The sequence below is a fragment of the Lithobates pipiens genome, unplaced genomic scaffold (assembly GCF_037356315.1).
Source record: "Lithobates pipiens isolate NorthernLeopardFrog02 unplaced genomic scaffold, aLitPip1_a1.2 Scaffold_22, whole genome shotgun sequence".
NCBI lineage: Eukaryota > Metazoa > Chordata > Amphibia > Anura > Ranidae > Lithobates > Lithobates pipiens.
The window spans coordinates 166,032,281-166,046,181 of record NW_027507784.1 but is presented as its reverse complement, the minus strand read 5'-3'; the positions used below and the strand labels follow the sequence as shown (position 1 = coordinate 166,046,181).

The window sequence follows — 13,901 nt, the reverse complement described above, 5'->3', positions numbered from 1 at the left end:
CCGTTCCGACACGGAGGAGAGCGGATCGGTGAGTTGCACCAACACTCTACACACACAGTAGAACATGCCAGGCACACTCACACCCCCCCTTTACCCCCCGATCACCCCCCCAATTACCCCTGCCCCCCAGTCACAGTGACACCAATGTCATTTTTTTTTTTTTTTTTTTTGCATTGGTGTCATTTGTGACTGTAATAACTGTTAGGGCAGTTAGAGTTAGCCCCCTTTAGTTCTAATGTACCCCCCTAACCCCCCCAATAAAGGTTTAACCCCGTGATCACCCCCCGTCGCCAGTGTCACTAAGGCTGGGTTCACATTGCAGCGGTTTATGAGAACGAATGTGATTCGCACCGCACTGCAGTGCAAATCACATCCGATCTCTGTGCGATTCGAGTTCAGCCATTCGCCGCACCCGCCGCACCCGCCACACCCGCCGCAAATTCGCACGGGACCCTTTTTTTGGCCCGCAGCAGAATCGGATCGCATGGGTGTTCACACCATGCGATCCGAGTTTGCAGATCGCACTGCGATATGCGAACTGATCTGGGGGTGTCAGTAACATTTCACTGACACTCCCAGCAGTTCGCATAGGGCAGTGTGAACTGCCGCCGGGAGGCATGCGATGCGGGAACCCGCCGCGGATTCGCGGCGTTTCCGCATCGCTCCAGTGTGAACCCAGCCTAATAAGCGATCATTTTTCTGATCGCCGTATTAGTGTCACAGGTGACGCTAGTTAGGCAGGTAGGTATTTAGGTTCGCCGCAGCTTTTTATAGCGCCAGGGACCCCCATATACTACCGCATAAAGCCCCCTGATTGCCCCCTAGTTAACCCTTTCACCAGTGATCACCATATAACTGTTACAGGTGACGCTGGTTGGTTAGTTATTTTTTTATAGTTTCAGGGCACCCGCCATTTATTACCTAATAAAGGTTTAACCCCCTGATCACCCGGCGGGTGTCATTTGTGACTAATAACTGTTAGGGCAGTTAGGGTTAGCCCCCTTTAGTTCTAAGGTACCCCCCTAACCCCCCCAATAAAGGTTTAACCCCGTGATCACCCCCCGTCGCCAGTGTCACTAAGGCTGGGTTCAGATTGCAGCGGTTTGAGAACGGATGTGATTCGCACCGCACTGCAGTGCAAATCACATCCGATCTCTGTGCGATTCGAGTTCAGCCATTCGCCGCACCCGCCGCACCCGCCACACCCGCCGCACCCGCCGCAAATTCGCACGGGACCCTTTTTTTGGCCCGCAGCAGAATCGGATCGCATGGGTGTTCACACCATGCGATCCGAGTTTGCAGATCGCACTGCGATATGCGAACTGATCTGGGGGTGTCAGTAACATTTCACTGACACTCCCAGCAGTTCGCATAGGGCAGTGTGAACTGCCGCCGGGAGGCATGCGATGCGGGAACCCGCCGCGCATTCGTGGCGTTCCCGCATCGCTCCAGTGTGAACCCAGCCTAATAAGCGATCGTTTTTCTGATCGCTGTATTAGTGTCACAGGTGACGCTAGTTAGGCAGGTAGGTATTTAGGTTCGCCGCAGCTTTTTATAGCGCCAGGGACCCCCATATACTACCGCATAAAGCCCCCTGATTGCCCCCTAGTTAACCCTTTCACCAGTGATCACCATATAACTGTTACAGGTGACGCTGGTTGGTTAGTTATTTTTTTATAGTTTCAGGGCACCCGCCATTTATTACCTAGTCTCACTAGTGTACCCCTAAATTTAGGGGTGTCTACTTTCCAAAATGGGGTCATTTGGGGGGGGTTTGTGCCATCTTGGCATTTTATGGCCTTCAAAACTGTAACGCCCTTAGAAAGCCTGAAGGCGGTGCTTGGTTTTCGGGGCCCCGTACGCGGCTAGGCTCCCAAAAAGTCCCACATATGTGGTATCCCCGTACTCAGGAGAAGCAGCAGAATTTATTTTGGGATGTCATTTCACATATGCCCATGGCATGCGTGAGCAATATATCATTTAGTGACAACTTTGTGAAAAAAAAAAAAAAAAGTTTGTAATTTTCCCGCAACTTGTGGCAAAATATAAAATATTCCATGGACTCAACATGCCTCTCAGCAAATAGCTTGGGGTGTCTACTTTCTAAAATGGGGTCATTTGTGGGGGTTTTGTGCCATCTTGGCATTTTATGGCCTTCAAAACTGTAATAGGTAGTGAGAAGTGAACTCAAAAATTTACGCCCTTAGAAAGCCTGAAGGCGGTGCTTGGTTTTCGGGGCCCCGTACGCGGCTAGGCTCCCAAAAAGTCCCACATATGTGGTATCCCCGTACTCAGGAGAAGCAGCAGAATTTATTTTGGGGTGTCATTTCACATACGCCCATAGCATGTGTGAGCAATATATCATTTAGTGACAACTTTGTGTAAAAAAAAAAAAAAAAATTTTTTTTTTGTCATTATTCAATCGCTTGAGGCAAAAAAATAAAATATTCAATGGGCTCAACATGCCTCTTATCAATTTCCTTAGGGGGTCTACTTTCCAAAATGTGGTCATTTGGGGGGGTTTTGTACTGCCCTGCCATTTTAGCACCTCAAGAAATGAGATAGGCAGTCGTAAACTAAAAGCTGCGTAAATTCCAGAAAACGTACCTTAGTTTGTAGATGTGACAACTTTTGCGCAAACCAATAAATATACAATTATTGACTTTTTTTTTACCAAAGACATGTGGCTGAATACATTTTGGCCTAAATGTATGACTAAAATTGAGTTTATTGGATTTTTCTAATAACAAAAAGTAGAAAATATCATTTTTTTTCAAAATTTGCGGTCTTTTTACGTTTATATCGCAAAAAATAAAAATCGCAGAGGCAATCAAATACCATCAAAAGAAAGCTCTATTTGTGGGAAGAAAAGGACGCAAATTTTGTTTGGGTACAACATTGCATGACCGCGCAATTACCAGTTAAAGCAGCGCAGTGCCAAAGTGTAAAAAGACCTCTGGTCATTTACCAGCAAAATGGTCCGGTCTGAAAGTGGTTAATAACCAGACCAATTTTCAGCTTTCGGTGCTCTCACATTTTGAATGACAATTACTCAGTCATGCAACACTGGACCTATATGAAATTTTTGTCCTTTTTTTCACACAAATGGAGCTTTCTTTTGGTGGTATTTAATCACCGCTGGGTTTTTTATTTTTTGTGCTATAAAAGAAAAAATACAGAAAATTCTGTAAAAAAATGAATTTTTCTTCATTTCTGTTATAAAATTTAGCAGATTAGTAATTTTTTCTTCATAAATTTTGGCCAAAATTTATACCACTACATATCTTTGGTAAAAATAAGTACAAATTGGTGGATATTATTTGGTTTTTGTGAAAGTTATAGAGTCCACAAACTATGGTGCCAATATCTGAAAATTGATCACACCTGAAGTACTGACGGCCTATTTCAATTCTTGAGACCCTAACATGCCAGAAAAGTACAAATACCCCCCAAATGACCCCTTTTTGGAAAGAAGACATTCCAAGGTATTTAGTAAGAGGCATGATGAGTTTTTTGAAGTTGTCATTTTTTCCCACAATTCTTTGCAAAATCAAGATTTTTTTTTTACTTTTTTTTTATTTTTTTTCCACAAAATTGTCATATTATCAGTTTATTTCTCACACAGCATATGCATACCACAAATTACACCCCAAAACACATTCTGCTATTACTCCCGAGTATGGCGATACCACATGTGTGAGACTTTTACACAGTGTGGCCACATACAGAGGCCCAACATGCAGGGAGCGCCATCAGGCGTTCTGGAGCACCCAGGACAATTCTGACATTTCTCTCCTACATGTAAAAATCATCATTTATTTGCTAGAAAATTACATCGAATCCCAAAACATTATATATGTTTTTTTAGCAAACACCCTGGAGAATACAATGGTGGTCGTTGCAACTTTTTATCTCGCACGGTATTTGCGCAGCAATTTTTCGAATGCTTTTTTTTGGAAAAAAAACAGTTTTGTGCTTAAAAAAAAAAACACAGTAAAGTTAGCCCAATTTTTGCATAATGTGAAAGATGAAGTTACACCGAGTAAATCGATACCTAACATGTCACTCTTCAAAATTGCACAGGCTCGTGGAATGGCGCCAAACGTCGCTACTTAAAAATCCCCATAGGCGACGATTTAATTTTTTTTTTTACTGGTTATATGTTTTGAGTTACAGAGGAGGTCTAGGGCTAGAATTATTGCTCTCGCTCCAACGTACGCAGCGATACCTCACATGTGTGGTTTGAACACAGTTTTCATATGTGGGCGGGACTTACGTATGCGTTCGCTTCTGCATGCGAGCACATGGGGACAGGGGCGCTTTAAAAAAAAAAAAAATAATAATTTTATTGTTCATTTTACTTTATTTATTTTAGTTTGACATTTTTTTCCGCAAAAATAAATTTTTTGATCACTTTTATTCCTATTACAAGGAATGTAAACATCCCTTGTAATAGGAATATGGCATGACAGGTCCTCTTTACAGTGAGATGTGGGGTCAATAAGACCCCACATCTCACCTCTAAGCTGGGAAGCCTGAAAAAAAAAAAAAAAGATTCTGGATTTGATAGTATTGGCGAGTCGGTAGAAGCACCGGAGGGCGGCGGGAGGGGGGGGGGGGGGTGTCTATGGCTGGGTATTGCAGGGTATCACCGACTATGGCTGGGTATATCAGAGTATGGCTGGGTATCTCAGAGTATGGCGTTGCAGAGTATTGCGTTGCAGAGCATTGCAGGATATTGGAGGGTGTTGCAGAGTGTTGCATGGTATTGGCGGGTGTTGCAGAGCATTGCAGAGTGTTGCACGGTATTGGTGGGTGTTGCAGAGTGTTGCAGGGTATTGGCGGGTGTTGCAGAGCGTTGCAGGATATTGGAGGGTGTTGCAGAGCATTGCAGAGTGTTGCACGGTATTGGCGGGTGTTGCAGAGCATTGCAGAGTGTTGCACGGTATTGGCGGGTGTTGCAGAGTGTTGCAGAGTGTTGCAGAGTGTTGCAGGGTATTGGTGGGTGTTGCAGGGTATTGGTGGGTGTTGCAGGGTGTTGCAGGGTGTTGCAGGGTAATGGCAGAGTATTTGCAGGGAATTGAGGGGTTAATTTTCGGTGAGCAGCGATGTGGGCACTGCAGATGCAGCCCACATCGCTGCTGACACCGATCTCCTCCCCCTCCGCTGTTCCGATCGGTACAGAGAGGGGGAGGGAGGAACCGGCGTCATAACATGACGCCGGTTTGTTTACAAGTGATCACTCCGTCATTTGACGGAGCGATCACGTGGTAAACGGCCGCGACGAGCGGCCGTTTACCGTGATCCATGATGCGCCGGGTCCTGTGGACCCGGCGGTCACGGATGCTCTCGAGTGCGCGCCCCAGGGGGCGCGCGAGAGCGGAATTCTGGGAGGACGTCATATGACGGCCTCCCACAGTTAAGAAACCGCCCTAAAGCCGTCATTCGGCTATAGGGCGGTTATTAAGTGGTTAAGCCTCCTATGCAGCTTTTTCTCTTTTTAGTTAAGGACTGTTTCAACCTACATATGAAATTAACGATCATTAGCACCTGCTTGGCATATTTTTTTCATCATACACCTGACTCTAATCCTAAAAAATGACTTTGTGCAAGTGTAAGAATTTATGCTAGTTTTGAACCAAAGGGGTAGTCACGCTAGATATTGATTTGTTTGATTTATGTTTTTTTCTGTCCGCTTACTTTGCATTTTGTAATTTTTAATAAAACAATTTAAATATATATTTAAAAGAATTCTTGCTTTTCAGCATTTCTTTACACCTGCCTAAGAAGTTTGCATGGTACTGTATATACGCAAATGTTTTGACTTGCATTTTCTTTTTTAAACTGTATGCGTTGTTTTATAACCACTTTCAGACCGGACCATTTTGCTGGTCAATGACCAGAGGTCTTTTTACAATTTGGCACTGCGCTGCTTTAACTGGTAATTGCGCGGCCATGCAATGTTGTACCCAAACAAAATTTGCGTCCTTTTCTTTCCACAAATAGAGCTTTCTTTTGATGGTATTTGATTGCCTCTGTGATTTTTATTTTTTGCGATATAAACGTAAAAAGACCGCAAATTTTTAAAAAAAATGATATTTTCTACTTTTTGTTATTAGAAAAATCCAATAAACTCAATTTTAGTCATACATTTAGGCCAAAATGTATTCAGCCACATGTCTTTGGTAAAAAAAAAGTCAATAACTGTATATTTATTGGTTTGCGCAAAAGTTGTCACATCTACAAACTAAGGTACGTTTTCTGGAATTTACGCAGCTTTTAGTTTACGACTGCCTATCTCATTTCTTGAGGTGCTAAAATGGCCGGGCAGTACAAAACCCCCCCAAATGACCCCATTTTGAAAAGTAGACCCCCTAAGGAAATTGATGAGGCATGTTGAGCCCATTGAATATTTTATTTTTTTGCCTCAAGCGATTGAATAATGACAAAAAAAAATTTTTATTTATTTTTTTTTCACAAAGTTGTCACTAAATGATATATTGCTCACACATGCTATGGGCATATGTGAAATGACACCCCACAATAAGTTCTGCTGCTTCTCCTGAGTACGGGGATACCACATATGTGGGACTTTTTGGGAGCCTAGCCGCGTACGGGGCCCCGAAAACCAAGCACCGCCTTCAGGCTTTCTAAGGGCGTACATTTTTGACTTCACTCCTCACTACCTATTAGGCTGCTTTCACACTGGGGCGAGAGCAGCGTCGGCGGTAAAGCGCCGCTATTTTTAGCGGCGCTTTACCGTCGTTTTAGCGGCGGTGTGCGGGCGCTAGCGGGGTGGTTTTAACCCCCGCTAGCGGCCGAAAAGGGGTTAAACCCGCCCGCAAAGCGCCGCTGCAGCGGCGCTTTGCCGGCGGTATTGCCGCGGTGTCCCATTGATTTCAATGGGTAGCAGCGGTATAGGAGCGGTGAATACACCGCTCCTTCACCGCTGCAAAGATGCGGCTGGCAGGACTTTTTTCACCGTCCTGCCAGCGCATCGCTCCAGTGTGAAAGCCCTCCGGCTTTCACACTGGAGTTAAAGGGGCCGGTTTTTTTCAGGCGTTACACAGGCGCTATTTATAGCGCTGTAACGCCTGAATACCGCCCCAGTGTGAAAGCAGCCTTACAGTTTTGAAGGCCATAAAATGCCAAGATGGCACAAACCCCCCCCCCCCCAAATGACCCCATTTTGGAAAGTAGACACCCCTAAATTTAGGGGTACACTAGTGAGACTCACAGGTAAAAAAGCACCTAGGCTGTCAGCGACTGTATCAAAACGCTACAAGAAAAACTGTTAGCGATCGCAGGGATCAGGCCTGACTCTGCGAACGCTGCAGTTATGCGTGTTGTGTTTTGTAAGTGACAGTGATCGATCGATACTGCACTTGGGTGGGCTGGTCTGGGCTTGGCGGAGGGGCTAAACGCAGGTGCTAGCAGGTATCTGGGCTGATCCCGCTAACAATGCGTTTTGGGAAACCTAAACTGCTGGCGACGCTAATATAGATCTGATCAGATACTATATTACTAAGGGAGGTGTATGCTTTGTGCGTGGGTGTTAGCGGTACTGGCACTAACCTGACGCTGCCTGGGGCGACGCAGACCTTATCTGACCCTCAAACTTATATCACCCGCCGGGTGATCAGGGGGTTAAACCTTTATTAGGTAATAAATGGCGGATGCCCTGAAACTATAAAAAAATAACTAACCAACCAGCGTCACCTGTAACAGTTATATGGTGATCACTGGTGAAAGGGTTAACTAGGGGGCAATCAGGGGGCTTTATGCGGTAGTATATGGGGGTCCCTGGCGCTATAAAAAGCTGCGGCGAACCTAAATGCCTACCTGCCTAACTAGCGTCACCTGTGACACTAATACAGCGATCAGAAAAAACGATCGCTTATTAGGCTGGGTTCACACTGGAGCGATGCGGGAACGCCACAAATCCGCGGCGGGTTCCCGCATCGCATGCCTCCCGGCGGCAGTTCACACTGCCCTATGCGAACTGCTGGGAGTGTCAGTGAAATGTTAATGACACCCCCAGATCAGTTCGCATATCGCAGTGCGATCTGCAAACTCGGATCGCATGGTGTGAACACCCATGCGATCCGATTCTGCTGCGGACCAAAAAAGGGTCCCGTGCGAATTTACGGCGGGTGCGACACAAATTCAGCCATACTATCTGTATGGCTGAACTCGAATCGCACAGAGATCGGATGTGATTTGCACTGCAGTGCGGTGCGAATCACATCCGTTCTCATAAACCGCTGCAATGTGAACCCAGCCTTAGTGACACTGGCGACGGGGGGTGATCACGGGGTTAAACTTTTATTGGGGGGGTTAGGGGGTACCTTAGAACTAAAGGGGGCTAACCCTAACTGCCCTAACAGTTATTACAGTCACAAATGACACCAATGCAAAAAAAAAAAAAAAATGCAATTGGTGTCACTGTGACTGGGGGGGGGGGGGGGCAGGGGTAATTGGGGGGGTGATCGGGGGGTGAAGGGGGGGTGTGAGTGTGCCTGGCATGTTCTACTGTGTAGTGTCGTGTTGGTGCAACTCACCGATCCTCTCTCCTCGGTGCCGGAACGAAAAATACCGACACGGAGGAGAGATTACATCGCTTCCTCTGCCTGTGTTTACATTACAGGAGAGGAAGTGATGTCACGGAGCATTTCCATTCGTCGGGAGCGATCGCGAGGGGGTGGCCATGAATGAATGGCCGCACCCTCATCCCGGATCGCTCCCGAACGAATACCGACCGCCGCAGGCACGGGGGGGGGCCCGATCGGGCCCCCCACCCGCGGGAAGGCAGGGACGTATATATACGCCCATATGCCTGCCCGTGCCATTCTGTCGACGTATATCGTCGTGCGGCGGTTGGCAAGTGGATAAGGTGAGGGTTCATATAGATATAGTGAGGGAGGGCTATATATAGCCACGTACACACGACCGGACTTTCCGGCAGACTAGGTCCGATGGTCTTCCCGATGGACTTTCGGCAGAGTTCTGACGGACTTTCCGAACGGACTAAGTCCGTTCGAGAGTCTGTTCATTTTGAGCGTGATGACGTAAACGGGACTAAACAAGGAAGTTCAGTAGCCAATAGCTGCCCTTGCGTCATATTTGGTCCATCAGACTAGCACACAGACTAAAGTTTTTTTCCCTATTTTTAGTCCGTCGGATAGATTTGAAACCTGTTCTATTTCTAGGTCTGTCGGATTCTTTTTTCGAAAAACGATCGGACTAGCCTACACACGATCGGATTGTCCGACAGACTGATCCCGTCGGACCTAGTCTGCTGGAAAGTCTGGTCGTGTGTTTGCGGCATTAGATTAAAAATTTGTTGAAGCAACTATTCATTTTATGACCGCATTCACTCCTTTTGGGGTAGTGGTCACATCTTTCCTTGGAAATCTTTGCCCACTCTACCTTGGAAATCATTCCAAATTGGTCAATTTGCAAGGGCATCTCCTTTGCACAGCCCTCTTCTGATGACTCCACAGACTTTTTCAATTTGGTTCAGGCCTGGGTTCTGGATGGGCTATTACAAAATGTTGCTCTTCTTGTGCTGAAGCCTTTCTTCTCTTCTGGGAGGCTGCCAAGGCCCACAGCAGCAATAAAGTAGCTGCAGGAATTTCTTTCAAATACTGGTTGTGTACAACATGTGACCACAATCTCCTGCATTCTTCATATGTCTGGACTGTGGGGTAGGCTGGCAACATCCACGCCTAACTACATTTTGCAAAAACCTACATCAACTTCCAAATCATATTAATATCTGATTAGAACAAAAAATTTAACTTTGCTATAGTTCAATAATATATTTTTGGTGCAAAACCAACACTGCACATTACTATAACTACAGTGAGAGATGGTGGTGGAAGCATGCTTTGGGTCTATTTTTCTTCAGCTGGAGTTGAGGCTTTAGTCAAGGCAGAGGGACTTATGAAAAAGTAGAAAAAAATATTGACATTTTGGAATGGTCCAGCCAGAGCCCAGACCTGAATACAGTTGAAAATCTGTGAGGACCTGAAGGCGGCTCACCGGAGATGCCCTCACAATCCTGACAGATTTGGAGCATTATTACAAGGAAAGTGGGCGAAAATTCCCAAGGCGAGATGTGCCATGCTGATAAACTCCTAAATCAGGGCTACTCTATTTTATTTATTTATTTTTTGAGCAGCAGCTGGGTATCTATTTAGGATAGATTGTTCCTTGTTTATATTGTGCGTGTGTGTCTTTTATACCATTTAGTATCCTACCCCAAAAGATTAAATGCTGTAATAAAAGCAAAAGGTGCTTCAACAAAGTATAAGGTTTAGGGTTGCATATTTATGCAACCACGTTTATTGTAGGTGTGTTTTTTTTTTTTTTTTTTTTTTTTTTTTAAGATTTCAGTTTGTTTTTAATTGTACCGCACAGATTATAGGTCACAGAGGTGGAAAAATAATTTTTTATTTTGGATTTATTTTATATCTCAAAAACCTAGCATGTTACAGGGGTGTGTAAGCTTTTTACATCCTATCTATATCTACAGCCAGTAGGTGTAGCTCTGATTATTTTTTATTTTATTTATTTTTTTTTTTTACACCATTCTCGACCTTCTTGTATTTGCTTTGTTAAAAACTCTGGTTTTCAGAGCTAAATTGTTCAAGCTAAAAATGATATACAAGACAAATGACTTGCAGCAATTACCTTTTTCACCCCTCTAGCCACCTTTTTAAGTTTAATCCTAATGAAGTGTTAATGTGAATGCATCAGTTTTAAAGCAAATGGATTCTGCTGTTCTCTGTTTTTAAACACCCCCCCCCCCCCCCCCAAACAGTGTATTTCCAATTTTGTGATCAAATTTTGAGAAAACCCCTCCTATGTTTGTGTTCCTGTTCACCATTTGGCTGCAATAGTGGAAATGCACTTAATCGGGGCCGGCCCAACCATGGGACCCAATGGGACCATTGACACAGACAGGACTTTTAAGAGGGGTGGCAGCCGTAGGTCGGCAGGTGAGTGGGCGGGAGGCTCGGCAGGTGGGCAGCTCAGCGGGTAAGTTAATGGGCAGGAGGCTTGGCAGGTAAGTGAGCGGGCAAACAGGCGATCCAGTCAGCGGATGAACAAGCAAGTGGAGGCAGTCCAGTCAGCGGGTGAGCCAGCGAACAGAACAGTCGGCAGGTTGGGGAAGGCGCTGGCCAGAGAGATGACATCTCTCACCGCCCGCCCTGCATCACTGCAGTTCTGCCCTCACTGTGACTTCACTCTGGGTCACAGCAAGTGAAATCTGCACCTTAGCAGGCAAGTGACGCAGCAAGTGACAATTGTAGTGGGCAAGTAACAATCCGCAACGTGTGGCAAGTGACAATCCGCATCTAAAGGCAGGTAAAGGTTTACTAGTAATGGCAGTGATCTGCGATTTTTAGCGGGACTGTGACATTGCAGCTTTGTCAGAATGGGGATCTGTCTGATTACAGTGATGTATAGACCCCCGACGGGTCCTTTTTTTTTTCCCTCTCCTATATAAAAGGTCCTCTTTTTATACTCCTACATACATTTTATACAGCCATCACAGGTCCTCTTTGTACTCCTATAAACATGTAGAGCCATGACAGGTCCTCTTTATATTCCTTTACATGTATAGAGCCATGACGGGTTCTCTTTCTACTCCTATATACATGTATAGTGCCATGACAGGTCTCCTATATACATTTCATTCATTCTTGGTCCCAGACAGCACAATGTCTTGGGATGGCCCTGCATTTAATTATGTATGAAGGTGAACAAAATATAACCATTGACTTCAAACCATTATAGTTTCACTTTAAATGTTAGATGGCTGAATAGCGTTAGGCAGTTTTTCACCATCACATCAGGTTATCTTATCTGTGCACATGCAGATACATTAATAATCCTGAAATCTGACATTTGTTTTCTTCAGGTCTTAGAAGACAGCATGATATTCTCTTTGGCAGGATGTGTGATAACTGCAAATTGTAAGTATTCACTCCTCTGCAATTTTTTGACATCACTGTGCATTCCTTTAAAAAAAAAAAAAAAATTCCTAAGTTTACCTTAAAGTGGATGTAAACCCTCTGCTATACTCAGTGAAGTGAATGGCCTTAGATGATACACCAAGTTGACAAAAATCTCTCTACATAAGTTTTACATGGATATCTGCTATCTTTAGCTTTCTATACTCTTTAGAATGTGCACATGGTGTTAGAAAATGTTCTTCCTGTTTCAGCAGTGGGTGTGGAGCTTGGGCATACACTGTGTGAGAGCTGATTTGAGGAAAGGCACACACCCCCTTCCACATAGGCAGAGGAGCGAAGAAACGTGCAGAGCTGTACTGTGACTAAACCAGCTCTCTGCTTATCTATCTCCAAGCACCCTCCCCTGTGTTGAATAACTTGTCAGAAGTGACTCTCCTGATATCAGAGGAACGGAGCAGCAGAAAGACATGGGACTTGAAGCTTTGTAGAGATATAAGTAAACGCTACAGATATGTGCCCAGGCCAGATTACATGAATGGGGTTTACAACCACTTTAAGTACTACTGCAGGACAGTGGGGTAGAAACATATATCACAGTTGGAATGGATAGGTGTCAGGAATACAGGTCCACAAATTTAGTTCTAGGTGCAAAGACCTAGTAAAGGAGATGCTCTATATTTCCAAAAGTATTGGGACACCTTCCTTTACACACACATAATATTAATGGCGTCTTAGTACATATAGTTCAATATTAAGTTGGCCCACCCTTTGCAGCTATAACAGCTTCAACTCTTCTGGGGGCGGGGGGGGGGGGGGGGGGGGCTGTCCACAAGGTTTAGGAGTGTGTCTATGGGAATGTTTGACCATTCTTCCGGAAGCGCATTTGTGAGGTCAGGCACTGATGTGGATGAGAAAGCTTGGCTTGCTTTCTCCGCTCTAATTCGTCCCAAAGGTGTTCCGTCGGATTTAGGTCAGGTCTCTGTGTAGACCAGTAAAGTTTCTCCACCCCAAACTCGCTCATCTATGTCTTTATGGACCTTGCTTTGTGCACTGGTCCAAATCATTTGTTGGAGGGGGGATTGTGGTGTGGGGTTGTAGAATAGAAAAACACATGTGTGAGCTACTGGTGCTGCATACCCCATAACATTTATATAATGAAAAAATTCCCTCGTGGGAGTTTTTTTAGCAGCCAGGAATTTGTTCAAAAATCATTAATTAAAACTCTGTATATTAGATCAAAAAACAATTTGACAGTTACATGGGATTGTAAATTTTTTTAGCTCTGGCATTCTCATGACAAAATGACAAAACAATCAATCATGATGTAACTACATATTGTATGAAATCTTAATAAAATTGCATTTTACTGCAAAATATGGTCTTCCACATAAACTCTACGTGTTTCGACCCTTCTAATTATGGTCTTCAGGGGTTATTTTATTCTATGCATAGAAAAATGTATTTTACATTTTAGTAATCATTTGATTTGTTTGCCAATATAACTAATCACATAAATGTATATTTACCAATCAAGACTATGGAAGAAAGAAAAGCATATCCTATAGCCAGAAATGTCTTTAAAAGTTTATTTCAGCTATTCCAAAGACATGAGGGAAGGTAGTGAACAGGCACCTGTGGTGTGTCATAATAGACTTACTTTTTGAATTTAATGTAAAAATAGTAATAAAGAAAATAAAAATATTTAAGATATTTGAAATATTACCACTGTGAATAACCAATGATTAAATATTAAAATAGTATATAAGAAAATTTTATTCTATCCTTATTTTTAAGACAACAATGACAGTCCATATAAGTGCCACCCGACACTAGTTAGTTTTCACAATCCATGACTTAACTTCACAGTTCACACAAATAGGTTTTAAATTCAAACTGTAGCACTGACGTAAGTAATTT

General features: G+C 44.1%; 1 protein-coding gene across 1 annotated transcript in view; it reads left to right on the top strand.

Annotated features, from left to right (window-relative positions):
* CYP20A1 (cytochrome P450 family 20 subfamily A member 1) overlaps positions 1-13,901 on the top strand; it is a 120,432-nt gene that overhangs the window by 38,789 nt on the left and 67,742 nt on the right. The window contains exon 8 of the mRNA XM_077448571.1: positions 11,930-11,984. Coding sequence (XP_077304697.1) covers positions 11,930-11,984 — 55 coding nt within the window. The remainder of the gene's footprint in view (positions 1-11,929; positions 11,985-13,901) is intronic.